Source organism: Vanellus vanellus (genome assembly GCF_965231255.1).
Source record: "Vanellus vanellus genome assembly, chromosome: 3".
In the NCBI taxonomy this organism is placed as follows: domain Eukaryota; kingdom Metazoa; phylum Chordata; class Aves; order Charadriiformes; family Charadriidae; genus Vanellus; species Vanellus vanellus.
The window spans coordinates 123,393,815-123,407,526 of record NC_138907.1 but is presented as its reverse complement, the minus strand read 5'-3'; the positions used below and the strand labels follow the sequence as shown (position 1 = coordinate 123,407,526).

The 13,712-nt window shown below is 44.5% G+C and overlaps 1 protein-coding gene across 1 annotated transcript in view; it reads left to right on the top strand.

Annotated features, from left to right (window-relative positions):
• RUNX2 (RUNX family transcription factor 2) overlaps positions 1 to 13,222 on the top strand; it is a gene marked incomplete at its 5' end in the record, with an annotated part of 158,037 nt that extends 144,815 nt beyond the window's left edge. The window contains one exon of the mRNA XM_082480763.1: positions 12,519 to 13,222. Within this exon, the coding sequence (XP_082336889.1) occupies positions 12,519 to 13,201 (683 nt within the window). The 3' untranslated portion in view covers positions 13,202 to 13,222. The remainder of the gene's footprint in view (positions 1 to 12,518) is intronic.
• Positions 13,223 to 13,712: the final 490 nt, after the last annotated feature.

The window sequence follows — 13,712 nt, the reverse complement described above, 5'->3', positions numbered from 1 at the left end:
CTTGGCATAGAGGGAAACCTTCCCTGACAAGGTGCATGTATTGTGTCCTTAAAAAACTTCCTCTTTCCATTAAAATACATTACTGCAGATATCTGTGTATTTCTATTAGAGATGAGCGCAAACTATGAAGTTGGATCCAAACTTGGTCAAACCATGAGGCTACTTAAAATCGGGAGTATGATCTCTGTGTGTGCTTTTTGGCTTGAGCTGCGCTCCTTTTGGCACAGCGTGACACAAAGAGCATCACTACGCTGGTGGGAAAGCTGCTGACACAACTGAGAAACCAAGTGGTAAAGGCTTGTCATCAAAATCAACAAACCTGAAGGCAAAACCTGGTGGCGTGAGGAATTGTGACCTCCTGCCCAGCCACACAGAGCAGACTTTCTCCTCTCAATAATCACCAGGTTTTACAAAAGAAAAAAATGAATTGCAGATGAAGCGCAGAGCAAAATTTCCCCACATTCCTCTTACTGGGGAAAAAGAAAAAATCTCCTTCTTTGGACTTAGTCTGTGTATGTCTTTGCTGTGTACCGAGCTGCAAACGGTGGCCTCTCATTTCATTAATTGACAAACACCATCCCCTAAACATTTCCAGGCACAGTCATTTTCTTTTCTCAGGTTTACTCAGTGGTTCTTACTGAGGTTTACATTTTTCCACGCATGTGCTGAGAATAAACTTGCCTCTACGATCTCACCTCTTGTGCTATGAGAAATTTTGATAATGTAATTCATAAGCAACTTCATTTTCTGGGTTTTTCTCTTTTTGCAACTATCCCGGCTTTAGCCATTTAATCCTCTCTTTGCAGCAAACTGCCCTATTTCCCAAATACCGCAGGACTTTCAGAACTGCAGCGTTTCATTCCATTTGTCTCTCTTTTTAAGGGGCTGATCTGTCTTAAAGAATTTTTTCTCATTTAAAAATAATTTTGCTGTGGTTTTACAGTCAGCATGGTTCCCCCCCAAAAAAACAAAAAACAAAATCCCTGCAGGCCTATTTCCTCTCCTTCTCCCATGATTACTCTGGTATAACGACACTGATGCCGATGGAATTATTCCTGTTTTACATCAGTATATTTGAGACCAAGGTCTGTAGGATAGGACATCCTCAACACCTTCACAAAATCATATCAGGGACTGGGCCAGAAGGGTATCTCCATCTATCAAAAGGGATCTCAAGGTGTTTTTTCATCTTCAGTCTCTCAAAAAGGGGAATATAATCATCCACCAGCAGGACACAACGACCCCCAGGGTGAAATACGTTTAACGTGGAGAACAAAGCAAAAGCAGCACAACACGGCCCTTTAGGAACGTACGCAAGGAATACAGTGTGCAGCTGAAATTAGTGTTACTATTTGCCTCGTGGAAAGGCTTGGGAAGCCCAGCCAAATTCAAGGCTCCAGTCTACTAGAGCAGCCGCAGTGAGGGCAGTCTCTGTTCCCCAGCGCTTGCAGTCCCAGTGACAAATAGCAATCAGACCGCGGGCCAGCAAGAAGTTGAGCCAGGCAGAACTAAAATATCCCTGTTGGAGTGCGGTCCCATGAGGCCAGTGTTATGTCTTACCAGAAACAAAGAGAAGAGCACATTTCCAGTCTCAAAGACTTCTCTGTCCCATTAAGGAAAACTCCAGACTACAATTAGAAAAAAAACAAGAAAAAGAGACGCAGACGCAGCGCGCCAGTTTGCATCCAAAATGCAGCCTAAAAAAAGAGGGCGCGCTCCCAGGAGAAGGCTGCTAGCACCCTCTCGGGCTGGTGGCTCCGACTACTTTGCTCGGGAGGGTGGGAATGTGACCCCGGAGAGAGACCATCCCTCCCCCAAACCCAGAGCCGCTGGGTAAATATTGACTCAGAGCGAGGAGCGGCTGAATCACTCCTTCCTGCGCTGCTGAGGTGTCTCCCTCCACCCAGCCAGCGTCCAAGCCCACCCTGCGCAGCCCATAATATCAGGTGGGAGTTGGTACCCGTGGTGATCAAAGACCATGAACTCAGAGAGACAAGTGTGCCTCTGTTTGTGCGGGGCTGACATGTTTGTTTGCTCTCCGAGTAGACAACGTTCCTTCCAGTTTGGTATTCAGGAGGACACATGGTGGAACGGGTAGGTAGGTGCAGGGATGAGGGACTGGGGACCTCCTAGTGATGTTCCTCCATCCTTGTCATGTGCATCAGACTCCAAATTCTCTGGCTACTGGTACACAGCAGGTAAAGGTGTTGTGCTGTACACTGTTAGTGGCAGAGCGAGGGCCTGGGTTCATGAAACCTGCCCCAAGGTGCATTGAAGCAACTGTGAATTTGTGAGAAGGGGTAGGAAAAAGTCCAACTGTCTCAGCTGTCCAACAGTTGCCAGTTCAGAACTCAACCATAGGGTGAAAAGATCTGGATCATATCGTTAGATCTATTCAGTTCATAATCTGAGGGTATTAAAGTAAAGCATGGGTAAGACCTGGGAGCCAAGCAGTGGTGACCACTGACTGGAGCTGTGAGTGGGCGTCATGAACATTTGGGTGGCTACTGGCTTGTGTAATTGAACTGGACGTAGAGGAAGGCTGAGTTTACTGTTGCAAGCACAGGTCTGGGTTTCATTTCAAGTCTGCTGCAGATTTCCTAACTGGGTCACTGTGCCAGCCCGTAACACAGAAATTATATGTTCCACCTTCACCAAGCTGTCACAAGGCTCAAGGCTTGAAGGTTTCAAAACTGGCTGAAGATCTCCAAGAAAAAGGGCTGTGTAAGAAAGAGCATATGCTATGGATCTCTTTGTATATGATACATTACCAAAAGGACTGTATTTATATATTTCAAAACTGGGCACTGGGTTACATTTTCATTCCCCAGTACAAAGGCAAATACATTCCAAACAAAGCAATGTTGTTTCAACAAAGCAAGGGTTGAAATCTCTCCAGGGCTTCATTCTGTCTCATTTAGATTGGGCATAAGATCTTAAAGCAGAGTTTAGTGGTCGGCTGATCATGTTCCTCTGGGAAATGACAGAGTGGTAATTCAAAAAGGGTAGTGAAGTACAGCATTGTCTTGGTCTGCAGGACTGTTCTTCAATAAAACCAGCGGCTCACCCAGCTTACAGGAGAACATTTTGTTCCAAAGGAGCTGTGGCTCTTCATTAAACAAAGGAATTCACCTCCGGCTAGACTTGGGTGTAAAATGAAAATGTTATTGGAGACAAAATGCCTTTGTGAAGACAGCATTTCCATGATGCCTGCCACGATTGCCTGGGCATATCTAGCAGTTGAAATGAAAGTTAGGACGAAAGGTACATCTCCAGGGCACCAAATCTGCATTTGTTAAAAATTTCTTTCAGGCTTGGGAAGTGGTTTCAGTTCAGGCCAGGAGTCCCGAGGAGGGCATAAACAGCCCGGGTCCCATCTGGCCATGGGCTTGCACTCACCCGCTCTGCAGCGAGGACCCAGATTTGATCACAAGTGGGTTGAATCTTTCAGGTCCTTCACAAAAGCCTTTCCTTGGAGTAAACAAGTTCTCCTACATCTGACACAGGAGGTTGGGAAAGAATCCCAGGGTAAGAATCCCAAGGTATCTAAATCCAAAAAAAAAAAAAAGTTATGACATATGCCTCCTCCCCTCTGATTTTCCCAACGCACTTTGGAAAGGTCATGAACAGCAAAGATGCAGTAGGGTCATTCAGGGAAATAATTCATGTCCAGACTGGTATAACTCAGGTGTTCAGAGATGGCTGTGTCCCACCTAGATTAACTCTGTAGAGAAGATATAGTTTATGTGATTCCTCGGTGTATGAAGATGAGAAAAAGCACCTCAGGCTGTGTGGTTTCAGGGGATTTTTGTTACAAGATTATTTTCCTAAAAATGGCACCATCCCTCTGGGGATGAAACATACTGGGAAATATATGAATATTTAATGAATTCCATGAGTTAGTTCCTACTTTTCTTGCGTACTTGAGGCAAGATCATTCCCTTGCCATCTTCAGATCACCTAGGGGCCCTCTATTGTACAACCAAGGTGTCCACCTTTAGCTTGACAGGAAGGTTTTGGCCTGCAGACTCGTAGGCAGTGAAGCTAATTTTGCAGACACACTCTCTTGTGCTATGTCTAATCATGGTGTCCTACTCAGCCTCTCCCTCTTTCACCCAAATATAACTTACCAAGGAGAGCCAACAGCCTTGGGTCTGCTCCAGATGGGACAAGACACTTCCCGCACTCTTTTTCATCATCTCTTCCATTTAAGTACTGAGTTTCCAGAGATGGAGAAATGATGCAAGATAAGGACTGCTGGACCGTCAGTCTGCTATGGTATAAAATTCTTATGTAGAGTCTAATGCGGAAGCCTTGTGCTGGGGCTGCCAGATGGTAAATAACCAGGAAAAGATACAGTTACTGTGCTTCAGTGGGGAACACTGCTGTGACAAGCCTTTGGGAGGGACAGTTCATCTCAAGCATAACGTGGTAGAGGTTCAGAGTAACTCATCCTGGATATAGTTTGTTTCATTAATCAGCCCAGGAAGGGCCATGAGATGTAGGCAAGAGAGGCCTGTCCACTGCTGGCTGAACAATGTTCTTGCTGGACATTCTGTAGGAACCTGAAATCTCATTGACTCATGTGTACTGAATTTCCAGACTTGACTCACTGGCTACTAAAACCATAAGATTGCATGGTGTGTCTCGTATTTTTCCTGGGGAAAAAAAAAAAAAAAAAAGATCAGGTTAATATAATTATAATTGGTTAATTAACATCTGAATCCATTTTGGAATCCCTAGAGTATATATGTAAATAAATTAAACTAATCTCAAACCAGTAAAGAAAAAAAACCCACAAAATTAAATGTCTGCAACTTCAGGTTTTGTTCCTATAATGTTCCCGGTTGCCTGAGACTTTGGGCATAAGGCGAAAGACACACGTCTTCTGTCTTCTCTTTTGTGTCTCTTAGTACCTGCTGAATTTCACGTGATCACGGGCTTATTCTAGGGTCGTGTGTGGCAGGAAGTGCTATTGAGAAAGGTACAAAGAGTAGATACACAGGTGGTTTCAGAGAAAATGCTGGCTGGCTGATTAGTATCAAAAACCTGCTGTATAAATGGAAAAACTTCCTCACACAATGCGAAACTAACCTGAGAAACTCATTGCTATAGGAGTTAATCGAGACCAAAACCTTGCCAAAGAACAAGAAAAAGAAAAGAAGAAGAAAAAAAGAAAAAGAAAAAAAGAAACAGGAAAAATAAAAATAATTAAAAAGCGGATGGGATGTTTACAAGGCTAATAAGAACATAATAAGGACATTTAGAGACACAATAGTACTTATTAAGGAAAGAAAACAAGACTCTCAGAAGAATTAAACATGTTGGAAAGGCTATCTGCTTGAAGACAGGAAAAACTTTTTGGTGTAGCGAACAGCCAGATTCAAAGAGGTAATTAAGTACCAGCTCTACTTTCAATTGTAGTCCATACAGTTGCAGTCCATTTTGAGCCTGATCTTAAATCAAATTTGTTGGCCTGCATTGTATAAAAGGTGATCATAGACAGTGGAAACATCTGTCTTGGGCCAAAAACCCGATTCATTAATGGAACATCGAGAAAATTTCCTATCGCAGACAATGGCATAACTGTTGCTGAAGGCTTTTTGATAGCTTGCTTTGAGGCAGCACTCACTGACCATTGACAGAGGTAAAACACAAGAGAAAAAGGACAAAGTGGTCTGATCAATTATAACGCTTTCTTCTCCTTACTCTTTCTTTTTGGCTACCTGGAAGTAGCTTTCAGTCTTACTTTAATTTCAGAGGACTTAAACACAGTCCTCAGCCACTTCTCCATCCTCCGTAAGTTTCTGGGAAGGGGAGCGCATGAGGGTGGAGAAGAGACGATGTCCTTGCATGGGTCCGGGGAGGGCTGGGCTGGCAGTCTCCGTAAACACAACAGATTTTCCTGCTGTGCCTTATTTTTATGCTGCAAATGGGAGGGAAAAAACGTTTCCCCAATTTAAGAAGATGCATTAACAGAGCGGTAGGGTTAAGGAGCCATCAGAGGGCTGCGTTGGCAATGTCAGTTGATGGGGAAGATGAAAGCGGCCTTTGCTGCTGGCTTCATTGTGGACTTCTGTTAAGGCATTTCTTTTCTCATGTGTTTCAGTCTGGCCCCCATAAAGTGCAGCCAGTGTGAGACTCGTCTGTGCAGTGCTTTGAGCACAGCGGGAAAAATTTGTTAAGCAATGAATGTTGTCATGAGGAATTGCCTGCTGCCCAACAATATTACCTCTCCAACGTGCCTACCTCCTCTTTTCCCATTCCCTCTCCAAGCTGAGATGTCAAGGCATCCTCAGGGACTCTTCTTTTGTGAAAATACCAGGAGCTGTTGAGCCCTTCAGAAAGCCTGGCTTTGTCCCACAGGTGTCAAAGAAGGACCTCAGGTTCTTGGAAAATCTGGTCCCAAATGAGTGTAAAAATGCACATTTTGTCAGGAAGTGAATAAAATCTCACTGAAATAAAGCCAGGGACAAAGATGAAAAAGCAGATGGCCCATGACAAACTGTGAGAACAAATTTGTTCGCATGACATGGGAATAAGTATGTACTCATAACAGACTATTACTCAAGAAATTTTGAAAGAGCACAACTCCACAGGAGTCATAATGTGATTAGTCACATAAAGCCCAGTCCAGCTAGGCCTGTTGTATTGTACCTGAAAGAAGAGAAACAGACCCCTAAACAGGCCACAATCAAAACAAAACAAAACAAAACAAAACAAAAAATAATTCCAAAGAGATTCACGGGTTTATGAAGTCAAAAAAATTTGTGAGCGAATTAAAATCTATAGAGCAGCTCATGGATTACTATTAGGTTGCTTAAAAAGCAAGAGGGCCAAGGAAGGAGCCTTGCTGAAGTGACTCAATCAGTAGGTTTTTAATTTGACAGCACAGAGACAGAGTTGGGGTAATTTTGGTGAAACGTCTTGGACTCTGGAACAGACTTTGCCACGTGCCCCATTACAGTATGGTTCTGGCAATCTACAATTATTTCAAAATCCCTTCTTTTTTTTTTTTTTTAATTGTGGGAGTGACAGGTGAGATTGAGAGTGAAAACCAGAGGAAGAGAGCTGATTTTCAACACTGTGATCTATTGAAGTGTTTTTTCAAATTAATATTTCATACAAGACCCCTGATCTTGAGTGGGCATATTTAATTGCATGAAATCCCTATTGTCATTAAAGATTCCAATACCTTGGTATATATGATATTTTGGGATATTTCCATGTATCCAGAGAGGAGTGGATTCCTGGGATATAAAAGTGATCTGTTTTATCTAAAAAAAAAAAAACAAAACAAACAACAAACCAAACAATAAGCTTCCCTAATGCTTGTATGAATTTTCTATGCATTTCTAAGCTGCTCACCCAAAAGCACATAGGTGTTCAGAGGTAGTTTAGATTTTTACAAAGAACAGATGCTAGAGACAATATCTAGAACTGAATTCAGTTTCCGAATTCACACATATGCAAACACTGATCCCGGAGTGCTCACACTGATGTTTTTGTTCAGACCTATTCTAACGTAGAAATTCTAAAGTCCCTTTGCCCAATGCTGTAATTTAATCCCTTCTAAACTCGGTTTACAGCTCGAAGCCCTTCTAAGCTCGACTGCAGACCGGCAGTGGGAAGCGATGCCGCTCTGTACCTGAATCGAACCTGAGCAGCACGGGAGGGATGGCTTCAGATTCAGATCCCAAAGACGGACTTTGTCCGTGCAAAAGCAGTACCGCCCTCGCTGACGCAAACGTTGCTATTGGACTTTCATTTACCACAAACTGTTAGGACTTCAGTTTCACTTCTTGCCAGACAAAGGAGGCAGGCATATATTTAGACTTTCTTGGGAAGCAGCTGCAAAATGAAGTGGGAGTGCGTGCACGCAGCGGGTCCCACAGGCACACATGCAGACGCCGCTAGCTTTAGAGCAACTGCACAAACCGAGCAGAAAGGACGGTGCACAAAGGCCTCCTGCAGGTTGCTGTATCGCTGAAGGGACTGCGTTACTCATTTCAACATCTTAATATCCTTATCATTGAAATAAGTTGTTTGTTCAGTGCTGACTCACTTGAAAGATTATCACCTGAACCATCAGCTCGTTTCTTGAAGAACACTGGGGGCCCAAGTCTCTACTCTTTTGCACCTTAAACCTTATCTTCATGGTTTTATGCCTTCCACGGAAACACAGAGGCAGCACTACTCATCTACTATTCTGATTGGATAGGAAATTACTTGCTACATCTATATATAAAATGAGGAATTCACCTCACCCAACTTCAGCCATTTAGAAGTTAGTCAGCCTGTGGAAGATAGTTGACTTAGTCCTACAAGAAGTGCTGGGAGATGGGGGGGTGCTCCAGAGCATGATCCTCCCATCCTTCTTAGGGACCTGATAGCTTGGGGTGGCTTGTCCCCAGAGGTGCTTCTTTCTCTGCTGGAGCCAGGACGACTGCCTTGCACCAGATGCCTGCTAAAGAGGTAATGGTAGATGAGCAGAATCCCACACAGTGTGATAGCCAGTGGGAAGTCATGTCCCTGCTTTTCCCTCAAGGTTTCTCCTTCACAGACCTTTCCCTTGTTAGCTGACAAAAGACTAAGAAATCAGAGTTTGCAGCAATTTGACTGCAAGGCAGATAAAATCAGTAGTCAAACAAAAGCAGCTAAGATAGCCAAGACTGCCTGAAAAGTTAAATGGACACTCTTCTCATACAGATGAATGCATCTGAAATAAGTTTAGTTTCCCCATTCTCACAGGGCAGCCCATTAATCTTTTGGCAACATCCAGCATCATGGGCAGGGCAAGTACCAGGAAATCCTCTCCTGGAGGTGCTCCTCTGCTCTTTCTCATTACTGTATGAGCTGGCCTATTTACAAGCCTGGGAGTTTTTAACACCCCAAGGTCCTCTCAGAGGTGGAAGTATTCCCTATTACTTGCAAATAGGTAACACAAAGATGTGCAATGTCTTTCTCTTTGGGAGATCTGTAGTAGATCAGGAGGGCAGTGAATGTCAGGCACCCACCGTTTCTAAGCTGGGCACCCATCTTATTTTTATGCACCTGGTACAGGAGTTCTCTTTTGAAATCTAAGCATTTTCAGTGCATGGCATCCACATCTGAGTTAGTTGTCCTACATTATTCCCAGCAAAGAGATGAGGACAAGTCTTTCTCATTCTGTCAAAAAAGAGGTGATGCTAGACCTATTTAATCCACTGGCTGTGAAGAAAGGCTAGAGAATTAGATAAGATGTAGACACTGGACTGTAGGCTGCTAAAGCTAAAAGTGATGTGAGTCCCATCCCAGTAAACCAGTTATCCTAAAGGATGAGGCCAAGCTTCCTATGCAGTCAGTGGAAAGAAGTAAGTGACTCTGAGTCTGTTCAGAGTGATACAGCCTATGTGTCTTCCCTTCAGGGGCTTTCCTTCTATGTACAGCATAGGAAATGCGGGTGCTTTCAGGGAATTTCTTCACTAGGCATTCACAGTTCAGTTGCTTAGACTAATTGGATCCGAACCCAGGTTTTCTGAGTCCTGGAATAACTTCCCTAACTGGAGAAATACCTTTTCTTCTAAGCTACAAGCCTTCCCTGAACAGTCCATCTCTGTGTGTATTAGTATGCTATAACACCTGCCCATCGTCTGTAGACTGGGTGTACTAGAGGATGCTGAATGACCATGCACAGGTGAGTTGATATGTTTAGGAAAGGTCACTGTACACGTCTGAGCACCTTGTGTTCAACATCTCTCTTCTCTGCAGGCAACCATCCAGCCCCACTTAGCTACAGCTCTGTCTAGATGCAGGTCTAACACCCCCAGGAATGAGCGTGCACCTGGATGCACCAGTTAAGAAGAATCTCTTTCTGCTGGGGCTGTAGATAAAAGTGAAAAACGCAAGCACTACAGTTGTGAAGAGTTACAACATTCCGATAAAACCAACAAAATTAAAGAGGAAGGAAATAAATAGAATCACCCTGTTGTATATGATAAGCAACTGTAGTAGCTTGCTCCAGGACTTCCATATTCCTGGGCTTTCTCAAACACGCTCTAGCAGATTTGTCCATGGAGAAAAAATTATTCACCCTAGCTGGCCCTGCTTTGAGCAGGGGTTGTGACAAGACAGTCTCCAGAGGTCCCTTCCAACCCGAGTGATTCTGTGATTCCGCAATTTTCATCATTAGTTTGGGTCTTTGGATATTGAGCAGTTGGGTGAGATCCTGCCCAGAGAAGCAGTCGTTCCGGGTGCGCAGACTGCACTATGTCAGCTGTGTACATTCCCGACCGTTGATCTGAGCAGCGCAACAGCTTCCACATGTGCTGGATACGCCAGGACCCCTGCACGGGTACCCAGACGCCCATGTGGAATTTTTTAGATGGAAGCATGGGAGCCTGATCAAGCTGAGCGAGATGCGTTTAAAAAGCTGCATGGCATAAATAAATCTTAAGGGGGGATTAGGAGGATGACAAAACTGTGGCTTCTGATAGGGAAGCCACGCTGTTTGGAAAGATTGCAGCTAAAAGAAGAGCCTTTGGTGACCAGATTTTTGTCTCTTTTTTTGTCTATATTAGTTACTACTCCCTGTATTTTAGCCCCAATTTTTCTTTAACCATTTAAGAATCATTTGTGACAGTTATTTGTCACAGTGTTAAACCAGATTACTTCAAGGTTTGTTGAGCTTCCTCTGCTCTCCAATGTATGGAAAACATTACGCTTAATTTGGTTTGTTTGGCCAGTGTGGACAGGGATTAGCCGTGCTATATATGGACCGTAAACACTGTTCTGGTTAACACTACGGTTGAGCCAAACCTGAACCTTTCATCTCACCCTTTGCAAACTTTGGTGGTTTGGATGGAAATGGAACCTGGACTTGCACTGTGCTTTATTTGTGTTTTTGTTTTGAGAAACCAAAACCCAATCAATAACACTTTGGAAACACAACATCCAGCATCCTCAGCCCACCTCTAGTGAACAGGGATCGGGCGCTTGTGTAGGCAGGGACTTTGCGTTGGGAAGAAAGCCAATACACAAAGGAAGGAAACAGTTTCAAGGAACTTGCAGTAACTTTCCATAAAAATCCCAGGGACATAAGGGCTTGCTGAATTTTGTGTCATAACCCCCTCCAACCACCATGCGTGTTTGGTTAGGGAAAACATGGCGGTCCCACCTAGAACAAAGATGGATTTCTGTTGACTGCAGGTCCAGTTGGTTTGGTGTTAGAAATGACAGGGAAAAGCCTTCATTTGCTTTTGACTCACAGTTTCAGTGTGCTATCTGGAATACCAAACCAGCCAGTAATGAAAACGGATTTCTCACATCAGATTTTTTAGGTGCCAGAAATAATAATAGTATGGTGTTAACACCTCAGTACTTGGCTTTCTCTAGGTTGTCTTAACCTAGATAAATCTGTTAATTTGTGTCTTTGTATCCACAGCAATGCCTTAAAATTTGCACTTAATTGCAGCAGAAATAGTTTTAAAATCCATTTGTCTTACACTGACCATTCCTGTAGCATCTCACCACCTTCTGCATAATGTGTTCCCAATGCTAAAATAAAGATCTACAGCGTGGTATAGTAATTCCACTTACGCAGATCTTTGAGGCTGTTGAAAGGTTAACATTTCCTATTATATTTCTGGGTTCCAGAATTATTGTAAAAATAAGATCATTCTTACCATACAGTATTTACCAACCGGGCACAGTGATCAGAGCAACTTGGACCATAGTCCAAGTCTTTGTATAACCCCCAGAGGCTTCTCTATCATCATATGCTGGGCTCAGTCCAAGCAAGCATGTTTCTAATGACTTTAGTGGACATTGGATGAGGTCCACTGAACAACTTGCAAGATGGCATAGGTGTCAAGCCGGGATGCCCAGTGTCAACAATGTCTTCCTGTCTCTTCTTTGTTGATTTTCATAGCTGAAGCTGCTAAAGATCTACAGGCAGGGATCTACATCTAAGTTCAATTGTGTGAACTCTGTCATGCTTCCACAGAAAAAATAAAATTATTGAAGAGTTTAAGCCACCAACTAGTTCTTACTGTTTCTGGTGTTGACCTGTCCATTCAAACCAGAATGCTGAAAACTGGGACCTTCTGTGAAGCAGTAACTAACACTGGCTCCAGCAGCAGCCGTCCAGCACTCACATCTCCATGGGAGATCTGACTCAGTTAGGACATTGCCATCATTCCATGACTGGCCAGGAAAACACAGTAGGTAATTCACCAGCTAATGCATACCTATGAGACATCAACCAAAAAAATGTTAAGGCCGGTCCACAGGCTTGATGAAGAATGAGAGTGGAAGGATAAGTTAGATTTACAAGGTTAAGTTGCATGTTTACCTACAGTAGGCTCTTGTCTTTGAGCACGTCTGTTCTTTTCTAATTGACCTACAGAGAGTACCACTACCAGCTGATGAAATTCCTCCTTTCATCAAAAAGGCCTAGTCCCACTGAAGTGAGAGCAAGCAACAGTCCATGTATGTAAGTAGACTTGTGAATCAAGGCTCATGATGTGTATTCCTTGCAGACTCAGACCCTTGCACGCCTGATGCTCCACCTGCTGCCACTTCACCACCAACCTCTGAAGAACCTGGACCTTTCACAGCTCCAGCATCACCCTCCTCTTCCTCTGACACTGGTACTGCATCATTTTCACCTCCGTTACCTGCCTGCGTTGCAGCCTTACATCCCAAACCGCCTCCTATTTCACCATCAACATCTGCTTCTGCCACCACTGTTCACCCTGGACTCCCTTCTCTTCCTGCACCACCCACCTCTACTCCATCCCTGCACCCTGGACTTTATTTGCCCGTAGTCCCACCTGGCAGTGCCACCCACCTCATCAACTGGCTGCCCTTTCTCGCTTCTGCAACGCTTGCCACCATTCGAGGGAAGGAGGAAGACCAGCCACCTGTAGGAACGGCCTCCCTGGAAGGCATGAAGTGCTGCAGCAGCACCCCCCCACACCCCTCCCATGATGGAAATCCCCAGGGGACACCCATGGGAGACAGGGCTCCGGGGGCTGCTTCCTCACCGCTAACTGCCCACACCTTGCCCCCGAGCTCCGAGCAGGCGTCTGTGAACGTGAGTGACATCCTGGCAGAGCTGCGGACGATGAACAGCCATCTCTCCGTCATCGCCCAAGCCCTGACCCAGCTGGCGTCGTCGCTGGCACCGCAGCAGGACGCGCGTGGCACCCCACCTCCCTAGTGCCGGGCTCTGCACCATCTCGCCCTGCTCATAGGGGCTGGCGTTGCCTGGGGACAGCCCACAGTGGAGGAAGGGTGAAGGAAAGACACCCTACCCAAACCTGCCCGTACCACCTGTGCCAGTTCGCTCTGCTCTCCGACACCGACCACGTCTCCCCAGTGGGTTTTTCTGTTTGTTTGTTTATTTCCTCCTTGTAAATGGCTGCATATATTAAAAAATAGTTTTGTGGTCTTGTTAATAAAATTGTTTATATTTCTTGCATTCCTTTCAGATGTGCTCGCTGCCCTCCTCTCACCCATTAACCACACGAGCACTGGTAGGAATTGGTGAGGTCTTGTGCAGTGAATGGGAAGAATCTGAAGTGGTGAGAAGTTACCCACGAAAAAAATGTTCAGGGAGGTGACAAAACCCCTCTGAGCGACGTATGGGGACACAGACAGGAAAGAACACAATAAAACTGAAAAATGTTCCTATTTCTCTCCATCCGCGCTGCATGGCATGGCTCTGTTCA